Source organism: Amphiura filiformis, chromosome 1 (assembly GCF_039555335.1).
Source record: "Amphiura filiformis chromosome 1, Afil_fr2py, whole genome shotgun sequence".
Taxonomy (NCBI): Eukaryota; Metazoa; Echinodermata; class Ophiuroidea; order Amphilepidida; family Amphiuridae; genus Amphiura; species Amphiura filiformis.
This window is the reverse complement of record NC_092628.1, coordinates 28700327-28712413: the sequence shown is the minus strand read 5'-3', so window position 1 is coordinate 28712413 and position 12087 is coordinate 28700327. Positions and strand designations below refer to the sequence as shown.

The 12087-nt window shown below is 37.8% G+C and overlaps 1 protein-coding gene across 1 annotated transcript in view; it reads right to left on the bottom strand.

Annotated features, from left to right (window-relative positions):
- Positions 1–847: 847 nt before the first annotated feature.
- The window catches only part of LOC140139393 (guanine deaminase-like), a 24969-nt gene continuing 13729 nt past the window's right edge, over positions 848–12087 (bottom strand). Inside the window, exons 5-13 of the mRNA XM_072161186.1 lie at positions 11822–11924; positions 8773–8908; positions 7572–7679; positions 6063–6160; positions 5520–5587; positions 4299–4454; positions 3676–3803; positions 2314–2341; positions 848–1834 (exon numbers count right to left, since the gene is read on the bottom strand). Coding sequence (XP_072017287.1) covers positions 1773–1834; positions 2314–2341; positions 3676–3803; positions 4299–4454; positions 5520–5587; positions 6063–6160; positions 7572–7679; positions 8773–8908; positions 11822–11924 — 887 coding nt within the window. The 3' untranslated portion in view covers positions 848–1772. The remainder of the gene's footprint in view (positions 1835–2313; positions 2342–3675; positions 3804–4298; positions 4455–5519; positions 5588–6062; positions 6161–7571; positions 7680–8772; positions 8909–11821; positions 11925–12087) is intronic.

The window sequence follows — 12087 nt, the reverse complement described above, 5'->3', positions numbered from 1 at the left end:
CTTTAAAGATGACATTCCAATAAAAAAAATGAAATTTTGGAAAATTTTATTAATTTCATGGTATTTAATTGGGGAACTATAAGTGGACTTTCAAATTCTTGAAAGTACCTATTAAAAAGAGGTTTATTTAATCAATAAATAAGTTTATATAATTTTGGTATCATTTTACATGCAGAGCTTATTGTCTAGTACTTACATTTTTATTCAAATCATGAAATATCAGAAATGTGACTTGTTCTTGGTTTTGTCAGAATGGGTCACAAATACTCAAGCAAAACATGGTAGACACTAATCACCAGGGTACTTATTCAAATAAGATTTTGGTACCACTAAGGGCATGGACAATAACAATTTTGTTCTTCAGTTTTGTTCATTACAATAAAAAATCATAAACTTTGGTTTATTTACAAAAGTACCAGAAACGCAAACATTGATATCACAACATGATCATTATCATATAAATTTGACACAGAAAAATGAATGTCAATATTTATAGCATGTAATTAATGATATATATAGCCAGTTCAAATAATATTAGAAGTAAACATGAAGATAAAAACATGTATGGAAGAACTGGATAAAGTTCAAAATACAAGTATTTACCGAAAACATGCTATTGCTGTCAAGGACACATTCTGACTGTTTTTGTATGACTACCAGTGGTGGCACTGGAGCAGGTGGGGGGGGGGGGTATTTTTCTAAAATAAAACATTTTTTGCAGTTGACCTCCACTCTCCAAATAAAAAAAAATCACCGAAAATCCTACTAGTTTCCAATTTTTGGACAAATTTTTGCTGATTTTGACCCCTCCCCTTGATTTCACTCCACTCCCTTCCCCTCCCTCGAAAAAAAAAAAATCTGGGTGCTGCCACTGACGACTGTACAAGCCATTACCTCTCTCCCTCTTTTCTTTTTCCCTATAACTCAACTCTTGTCTGTCTACTCCCACACTCTATATACAATATAGTTATTATATAGTCATATAATAATTTTAAAACAAATTCAAAGTATAGACCTCTGGCAAGGCAACTGTTACTTAAAGTTTCACAAAATACCCTCACTTATGATCATTGGGTATACGGATCATCAGAATGGGTTTGAGCACTCTAAATTCCAAAGTTAGTCACTTGAAAAGTAAACTTGTTATATAATAGGCCCCCACTATTTTTAGTGGTTGAGCACTCTCGACTACTTTTGGAGTAGAGACTGTTCTGGTTGGCTTCGTTTGTCATGTTTTCGACACCACATAATGTATATACTTGTATAAACATTTCTGTAAATTTGAAATCATGACAAATTATCCGTCTGATGATCGGTATACCCAATGATCGTAAGTGAGGGTATTCCGTGAAACTTTAAGTAACGGTTGCCTTGCCAGAGGTCTATACTTTGAATTTGTTTCTATAGCTCACCTGTAATGGGTTTGAGCACTCTAAATTCCAAAGTTAGTCACTTGTAAAGTAAACTTGTTATATAATAATTTTAAAACATAGTAAAATTTATGAAGGATTGTTTTTGTGCGTTATGTGTCAGCAGAGTTGAACATATGGTAAAGTTAGAATAGAGTCAACTCGCAAACAATATAGTAGACCAGGCTTATTAATGTGTTTGTTAAGAAAAGTAGACTCCTGTGGACTTCGGTGCAAAGATCCATGTTTACACATAACAGACATGGTGCACTTTCAGGGTCAGGAAATTTATGTTCAAGGTGATCATGCAGTTTATATCTCAAGCTTTTTGACTTGTTGGTTTCACATCATTCATGTATGTTATTAGGTTCTTGGTTTTACTCGCTCTCCACCAACATACACTTCTGCTATGTTGCGATCATCTCCTATAAAATTCAAAAGCAAAAAACACAATTTATCATCATTAACATTTACCATCATTGTTCATCATCATCATCATCATCATCATCATCATCATCATCATCATCATCACAGTTAAATATCATATCATCCTTATTACTAACATCATTATGGCATATTGTTGTTGCCATCATCACCATTTCCATCATCATCTTCATCTTCATCATCGTCATTAAATTACCTTCATCCTAATACCAGCATCATCAACTTTGCACTGTCATCATCATCATCATCGTCATGTTCATAGTCATCGACTATCATCACCCTCGTCATAATCATGTTTCCATTTTGTCATTATTTCTCGGACCGACCATACTTGAAAAGTCTGTCCGCCTGTAGAACAGGGTAGTTTTTTCATCGCCTTATGGGCATATATGCGTGTAGACAGAATTCTACAGTCATTTGGCTTTCATTCTCTAATTTTTTCTCTTACTGTTACACTTACCAAGATACAAGAACTTCTGTACTATGTCCTGCAAACACAATCACAAAACAAATTAAAAGTTTAAAAGAATATGGGATGTTGTGCTAATGTTTTATATTATTTTAATCAAGGGTTCATAAACATTGATCAGTAATATTCCTGAAAGTATATAGCCACTATGTCCTTGACAAATTGGCAGGATATCATAAAAGAAATAGGCCTAAATCATTGCTATCAGCAATGACAAACTAATGTTATATAATGGTATCATGATTAGATGTAAGGTTTCTGTCACTGATTTATAGCAGGATCAGTAAATCAATAACAAATTTGTCTCTAGTATCCATGCTCTAGCATAAACCAAAATGGCTATCCTGAATAAAATGATTGGAGTTCTTATGCAGCATCAAAGCCAGAATAATGTCCGGATAACGGATATGTACATTTAAAATCACAAAATCATAATATTTTACATGAAAAACACCAATTTAAGCTACGATAAGTGCATGGAAACTGTCAAACATTGCATATCAATATTAAGGGCATGTAAGAGCACATCAGACATATTGAATTGCATTTTGAATATGGGGAATGCCTTTCTGATATCAAATAATTTTGATTTTTTGAAATTCGCGATATAAGCCTAATACAAATTTTATGGCAAATGATAAAAAATTTATATTTTTTTTAAATCTAACAGTCCTCGAAGTAAATTGTATAAATCTAATGATACGTACTTAAAGTGTATGTAGCTGGGATGAAAAGCCGTCCATCATATGAAAATCTTGACCTTTTGTATTGAAGATATAAAATTTAGGTCTTTGGGGGAAAAATGTATATCTTCATATGAAAAGTCACAATTTTCAATTGATCGTCAGCTTTTCATCCCAGCTACATACACTTTAAGTACGTATCATTAGATTTATAAAGTTTACTGAGGACTGTTAAATATCAAAAATTTAAAAAATATACAATTTTAATAATTTGCCATAAAATTTGAATTATATCTTGAATTTCAAAAAATCAAAATTATTTGATATCATCAGGACATTCCTTGTATTCAAAATGCAATTTGATAAATCTGATGTTCTCACATGTCCCACTAAATACTGTGTAAATGTTGTTATATGATTCCTCAAAACAAAAACCCGGACTTTGACTAAATTTGAGGGCGTAAAAGTTCCATGAAATCTTTTAAGATTAGAATTCAGATTTCATATGAATTTAGATTTCATATTTCATACATACACTTATCTTTAAAAAGAGCTCTGTTAGATCTCAATTGATGGTCAACTTTTCATCCCAGCTACATACACTTAAAAGTACATCGTACTCAGTTTTCATCAGACAAGAAACAAAAGAAGAAACAAACAAACATATTACCTCTATAGTGTCAGTGTAGAGTGTGTCATATACATGAAATGGGCTATTGGCTGCATGAGGATCAATGATCAAAGCATCAAATTCCTTGCCAACTTCAAAATTGCCAATCTTGTCAGAGAGCCCAAGAACTGCAGAGGGAAAATATACAGAGAAGTTGTTGTATTTGATTAAATATTTTTGTCACATCATGATGTGCTAAAAATATAGCGCATTGTCTCTTTTCCTTTAGTGGTATGCCAACTAGGGCGAAATGTCCTCCTTCAGTTAAAATAATGGGACACAATCAACATATATTAGACACATTTTTAACTCTCTCCATGTGAGTGTCGACTGTAGACAGCGTTTCAATTTTTTTATTAAAAAATGTCAGAATTGTACATTTTCATTACCATATTTGGAATCAGCATGAAAAATAAATTAAAATGATTACAAACAAGCATAGTATTGGTTCAGTGATTCTTGAGATAGGTCTTGATATTTTGAAAAAAAATCTCAAAACTTGGAATTCTTATGTTGTCGTTGAAACCTATGGCCAGCATGCAGAGCATTAAGTGACCAAAGAACCCAATATCTCAGTGTTTGAAATTAGCCAAAATCTACAAGGGCCATTTTGAAAATCCTACCTTCACTGCCACCAAGTGTTGCTAGTCTGAATGCTTCATGGTACTCCACAGGAATATGTTCTTTGCCATCTGTCAGAGATATGGAATGTACCCTAGATGCTATCACTGCTTGTCTCATTGCAACAAGCATAGAGGAACTATAGCCACCAGAAACATCTGAAAGAAAATTAATTCAATCCTTAAAGACCCATTCAGTGATCCCAGCGCAAGTGTAAAAAAATTAAAATTGTTTATAAATTGCTTAAAAGTGAAGGAAAAGTCATTAAAATTGTCATTTGGTATTTTTGAAATGACAAATTTGGCAAAAAACGAAGAAAACGGCAGTACTGACGAAGTTGAAACCCCATTCAAATACACGATGCCAATTTAGATACTGTCAGTATCTAAATTACAGATTCGTGTAAAATGTCTTATTTTGTCTTAAATACACGGCTTTCGGCTGAACCACTTGCAGGCTATGTTATCACATCTATGACAATAAGAACCATTTAATACCTACACCAAATTAAAGGCCCATTCAGTGATTTGCTCATCCGGATGCTCGTAAAAATCATCAAAATTCAGATTTTGGTATCTTTATCTTAAGGCCCTTCATGCTTAATTTCAAGTTTCCTGTCATGTTTTCAGAAAACGAACACGACAACTTCATTATTCATTATTTGCCTAAATCAGTGTTATTATCAGTCATTGACAGTCAAAATCATGGAATTAAACACAGTCTTGAGGCACAGGTTAAGCTCATATGTTAGATTTACATGAAGTGAATTCAGATTGCGTTACACATAAAAATATATGCACAGATTCCAACTTCAAATCCTTTCCCACAAAGACACTTTTAATTAAATCAAATGCAAGCATGAATTTTAAACACCGCCAGGGTGACGGGAAACTCTGAATCAAGTGTGGTGGGCATTATATAGCCTTAATACCTACATTAACACTTTAATCTACATTTAAATGTTAAAATGTATAGTATACAAATATTCAGGTTCTGTTATAATTGACGACCGAATTAAAAAGACCAGTTTGCGTCTGACATCAGGACGAGGCACGCCGTGATTGGTTGCTGACCTGCGCAGTACAGCATGTTTGGTCTGGTTGACAGGACATCATACGCAAACTAGTCTTTTTATTTCGATCTTCAATTATCAATGGTGATGATCGTCTTCCTATACATGACTTATCTCAGGTTGACCTTTGACCTTCCTTCATTCTACCTACCTGTTGCCAGGCCAACCTTTAACCCCTGTTGTAGTCTTTCTCTCAAATTCATCACACCACTCATGATCCTTGAATGAAAACAAATTAACAAATTTGCAATTTTAATGTTAAAATGGGTCAAAATTATGTTATAAATAGATATGCTCTCATGTGTACATGTTATATGTGAAATTTGAGCATGGGCAATGTGCTACACCAGCTCCTCTTTCTTTGATCAGTGAGACCTCATCGTCCACCCCCTTCCTGGGGGGGCACATCAAACAAATTTTGAGCTGGTGGGTCTTTGGGAGCTGACGTTGTGCCGGTAAAAGGGGGGCTCTTGGAGCTGCAAACCGGGCTGCAAACAAGTAAAATGGGGACTTTTGGAGCTGCAAACAGTCAAAATCAAGGGTCTTTTTTGGCTTTTTGGTTGAAAATGGCCTAAAAAAGCTGCTGCGAAATCCAAAAAGGGGGGTCTTTCCGGGGAGCATACCCATAAGTGCCCCACCTCCGGCCTCTTCCCCTCCCCTATCTGATGTGTATTGTGTAGAATGCATGTCTTACGTGAAGTTTGAGCATGGGCAGTGTGCAACACCAGCGCCTCTTTCTTTAATCAGTGACACCTCGTCGTCCTCCATATGAATACAATGAGCTAATACAGTCTGAAATGTAGAGAAATACAAAAATACATATTACTGAGGCATATTTGTGATAGCGGAGTCGCCCACAAATAACACCTGCCCTGAACACCCCACACTACACCCCACCCCTACTTACACCAGTAATTCTTTCTGGGGTGGGGTGTATTTCTTATCACACCAACATATTAGTTTGTGGCAAATGTTTCTTAGGTAGCCCCCCCCCCTTTTTTTAGTTCTTTTTGCTCTTTTGTCTTAATTTGGATAATTTAATTAGTTCAAGTTCAACCGCACAGGTATTGCTGTTGTAACTGCACACAGTAGGCCTACATGCAAAATATAACAAAAATCAATATGGCCAACATAAAATATCAATTCAAATTTTATGCAGCTGATATGAATTATAATTGGCTGGCATTAAATTTTATATACAACTTGTATCAGCTAACAGATGAAAGGTGTCTTGTTTAATTGTCAATATATTTGTATTAAATTGATTATTACCTATCAATGTTGATGTTTAGAAAAGAGCTTGTTTTTCCAAATGCAACATTGGATTGCAAGTTCTAGCCCCTGCGGTGCCACCGTGTTATGCTCTTGGGTAAGGGGCTTTACCTTACTTGCCTCTCTCTACCCAGGGGTGAAATTGGGAGCTGTTATGAAAATTGTCCATTAAGCGCCACCCGATGGTGTGAGCCTGCCTTGGGCATTGTATGGCAGTGATATGTTCTTACGACAGCGGAATAAATGTGACAGTCTAGCTCTAGTTACAGCCATGTCAAAATCCCACCCAGTCATAGCCAACCTAGGTTTGCTCTGGTTTCACGCTGACATGCTCAATGTTCGCGCTATGCACTCACAATTAGGACATCAAGATCGAGGGAATTAGGCACGTTCTTGTCCTTAATCACAGAAAACTGATGGGTACCAATCATCAGCCTGTATAATTATGCTCACATTAAAGATGTGGTGAAATATTTGAGTTTGAACAAAATTTTATCTTTCCCCAGAGCAGCCAGCGCACATAAGCCCCTGTATCCATAGGCTGTTCCCTTGTGGCGTGTGCCCTTGTTCCGTGTTCACTTGTTCCCACGTGACCTGCCACACAGACAACGAACCTTTGTTTTGCTTAGTGGCCGTATCCATAGGTTGTCTGTGTGGCAGGTCACATGGGAACAAGTGAACACGGAACAAAGGCACAAGCCACAAGGGAACAGCCTATGGATACAGGGCCTATGGGTTAAAAAAACAGTGCATCTGGCCGGATTCGAACTGGAGACCTCCCTAATACTAGCACGACGCTCTATCTAACCAACTGAGCCACAGAGAAGAGCAGACAATATAAATCTATATGTATAAGGTTTGAATTAATATAAATCTATGTATTCGGTTCAAATGTTTGCGAGTTTGTTTGCTTGTTTACATAACCCATTACCTTATTATTCATCAGCCCATGTGCATCATATACCCTGGCATAGTTACCATAGCCGGGAAACTTTTCCTTTACACTGGCTATCTCATCTAAACTTTCATTAATGTGAGTCTGGAAAATAAATAGGAAAAAGTTGCATTCATTGTGGTATGCTTTGAGCGTTATTGTCTTCAAGATTTCTGCATTTCAAAATGTTGACATTATTATCATTTTAATAATATATATTATCCATATCATTATAGTGAACCTGGAATGACAAAGACAATGCTAGCTGCTGATGGTTAGTGATAGCGCCACAGGGGCATGGGGAAAATGTAAATTTCGGGGGCAAAATCAAAACATCAAATTGCTGCAAAAAGTGAAAATTTTCGTCATTTTGGATTTTTATTGGGTGGAGTTCTGACTAAGGGCATTTGCCCCTATCCCCCTGGTGCTGCCACTGTTGATGATGCCGGTGGTGGTTATCATAATCACCATCTCTTTTTGTCTATGGGTCTTCAAAATTGTAAATAAATATCGATATATTTTTCAAAGAAACTTTGTATAAATTTATATTATAAATATACTTGTAAAGTTAGTGGTGGTGGCATTTTTTTTTGGAAAGACAATGGGGAAGGAAAAATATTTTAGATGGGGGGGGGCAAAATATCCACAAATGAGCATTTTGGGGCCAAAAAAGTTGAAGTGTTTATGATTTTCTTATTTTTTGGAATGACCACTCCCTGATGCTGCCAATAAGTAAGAGTAGGGCATTTGGGTAGTGTAGGGTATGGTAGAATAAAGTAGCTATATAGTAGGGTAGAGTAGAGTAAGGTTAGGATAGGTAGAGTTGGGTAGGGGTATGGTATATATGAGTAGGGTATAGGGTAGAGTAGGGTATGATTAGCCCTTAGCCATGGGCAGATACCCCCCCCCCCCCTCCCAAAAAAAATTGCCAAAAGGCCAACAAGTCCGGGGTGGGTGGCTGATTTTGAAAAAGTGGACTTTTTTTTCAAAGACGCTTTGGGATGGGGGAGGTGGATTTTGAAAAGCGAGGTTTTTTTATGCCTTTTGCCTTTGGTCAAAAAGGTTTAAATTTTGGAGGAAAAAAATCCACTTTTTCAAAATCTGCCCCCCAAAAAAAAAAAAAAAACAATCCTAGTTACCGCCTGGGTAGAATAAAATAGGTTAAGGTGGTAGGGTAGATAGAGTGGATATGCTGTACCTGTATGTGTACATCATACTTGTCAGCCAACACACCAAGTTGAGTCATGAGAGGTGAAGTGCAGCTCAGTGCAAACCGTGGAGTTATAATCGGATTAACCCTTGGGCAATTTAACTCCCTAACCTGCTCTATGAACCTGTGTGAAACGAAAAAATAAGGCAATGGTTCAATATGGTATACAATATTATGCACATGTTGGGATCATGGGGGGAAAGTAATGTAAAATGTTATAAGTCTTGTCACAGAACCTGGAACCCAGGATCTATGTTCTTGTTGTAATGTGTTGGATGAAAACAAATCTGTAAGTTTATTTGCAGAAATGGGTTAGAACCCAGGTTAGGGACCGTTCACAAACACTTGTAAGGGGGGCCTGATGCAAAAAATTGTTTCGCGAAAATGTTTCGGGTTCCCCCTTTACAGACCTCGAAAATGTCAGGGTCCCCCCTTTTTGACATGAAAATTATCGGTCAACCCCATAGAAAAGCATATAAACTCAATTTTCCCAGAAAAATTGATGGACATTTTTTCAGCCCCCCCTTAGGAGGGTCAAAAATTTCAGGCCCCCTTTTGCACCAGCCCCCCCTTACAAGTGTCTGTGAACGGTCCCTTAGAACATCATATAAAGTGTAATATAACTAAAGGGTTGAATCCATAAACCTTCACTCACCCCATGCTTAATAGCTCTTATAAATGCAAGGCTTACTGTTATTATACCCGCATGCGAAGCATGAACGGGTATATTGCCATTCTATGGTTTCTTCTCCTTCTCCTCTTCCTCCTTCTCCATCAAACACAACATTCTGTCAAGGCTAGCGCTAAAACTACAAGGGCCACAGGGCCCATATGTGGTACACTTATGGGCCCTACCCAGTCAGATTTATCCTTTGCCCATCTTGGCCCCAGAGGTCAAAGGTCACGGGCCCCAGGGGCCCAAATGTAAAAATACAAAGCATGCCGTTTCTCATCAAATGAAGCAGCCTCATGGCCCTGAGTTGGTACACTGATAGCCCCAGGGGTACTCTATATATACAAGTATACATGAGCCCCATATGTCATATATTATGGGCCCCAGGGCCCCAAATGTTAAAATAAGGGGCTACAGATTGACAAGGCTAGTGCTAAAACTACAAGGCCCACAGGGCCCATATGTGGTACACTTATGGGCCCTACCCTGTAGATTTATCCTTTGCACATCTTGGCCCCAGAGGTCAAAGGTCACGGGCCCTAGGGGCCCAAATGTAAAAATACAAAGCATGCTGTTTCTCATCAAATGAAGCAGCCTCAGGGCCCTCAGTTGGTACACTGATAGCTCCAGGGGTACTCTATATATACAAGTTTACATGAGTCCCATATGTCATATATTATGGGCCCCAGGGCCCCAAATGTTAAAATAAGGGGCAACAGATTAACAAGGCTAGCTATAAAACTACAAGGGCACTAGGATTCATATGTGGCACCATATGGGCCCTAAGTTGTAATGTGTCTTCTGCCCATTTTGGCCCCAAATGTTTAAGGCTAGGGGCCCCAGAGGGCCAAATGTTAAAACAAAGGGCCGGTCGTTTCTCAGCAAATAAAGTAGCTACAGGGTTTAGATTTGGTACACTAATAGGTCTTCAGCATTATATTGTTATATGTATATATGAACCCCATGTGTCACATAATATGGGCCCCAGGGCCCCAAATGTTAAAGCAAAGGGCCGCCGTTTTTCACCAAATAAAGCTGCTTCAAAGTTCAGAGTTTGTACACAGACTGCACCTGAGAATTATATTGTTATATGTACATATGAGCCCCATATGTCACATAATATGGGCCCAGGGCCCCAAACGCTAAAACATAGGGCCAGCCGTTATTCAGTAAATAAAGCAGCTACAGTGCCCAGCTTGAGTCTACTGATAGCACTTGAGAATTATACTTCAACATGTGTACATGAGCCTCATAAGTCAAATATTATGGGACAGGGCCCCAAAGGTTAAAAAGGGCCGTCCGTTTATCATCAAATAAAGCAGCTTCAGGGCTTGGAGTTTGTACACAGATTGCACCTGCGAATTATATTGTTAATAACACCCACCCCACCCCATTCACAGACAATAGCGTAATTATAATAACATAGATGACAGAAACGTTAAGGCTGTTCTATTTAATTTACATACTCCCTCTGAAATAGCCACAAAATAGGCTGTTCCATTTAATTTACATACTCCCTCTGAAATGGCTGTTCCATTTAATTTACATACTCCCGCTGGAAGAGCTTTCCCCTAATCAAAGTACATATTGTGAATTTCAATAGCGTATCAGGTCTATAATAATTATAGATGATGATAATTGGAAATACCATGTGTGAAGCGTTAAGGCTGTTCCATTCAAATTACATACATTTGGCTGTTCCACTTAATTTACATACTCCCTCTGAAATGATCCCAAAATAGCTGTTCCATTTAATTTACATACTCCCTCTGAAATGGCTGTTCGATTTAATTTACATACTTCCTCTGGAATAGCTTTCCCCTAATCAAATTGCATATTGTGAATTTCAATCTATCAAATTGCATAGCTTCACTGTGAATTAGAGAGACTGACAACAGCAACCTAAGTCCTCAGCAAATAAGGACTGTAAGTTTGTGTAAACCGATAACATGCGGGTATAGCCGTATTTGTGTACAAATATATAGCCTTCTAGTTAACAATTATATTGCTAGTTTGAAATATGGTCTCGGCCTGCTGGGCTAAATTTGACAATATAATTTATATTATATGGGGCCTATACATTTGCCACATCAAGGCAGATTCAAGTGGCACATACCCATTTTCAGAAAAGTAACAAACAAAACCGGGACAAAACACCTCAGATCTAACTACAAGTGGTTGAGAGTTATAATATTATGACCCCAGCTATAACTTTTTGACCATTGTCGTCCAATTTTCCCCTGAAAGTTACCTTCCCTTTACCCCCCCCCAATCCCCAGGCTATGTCACGGCTTGGGGAGGGCGAGTGTCATGTTAAAATTCTGGTTGTATGGATGAATACAATTAATGCAGGTTATATTTTACCATTCTGTGTCTCTGATAGATTCCTGTGTGGTTTCCAGGTAGTAGTCAGGGCTGAAAGTGTCCATGTTAACTTTTCCAACAAAAGCTCGCTGTCCCAAATTGGCTGCGTGTTGAACAATTTGCAGGTGTTAGACTCTGGGGTGGGGGGGCACTCACTACAAATGGGTGACGGGGATGTGCAGCCACATTGATTCCCATTTTCAACTACCTCTCACCCAATGACCCCCATTTTTGTTTTACTGAACTCCCTCTCACCCAATGACCCC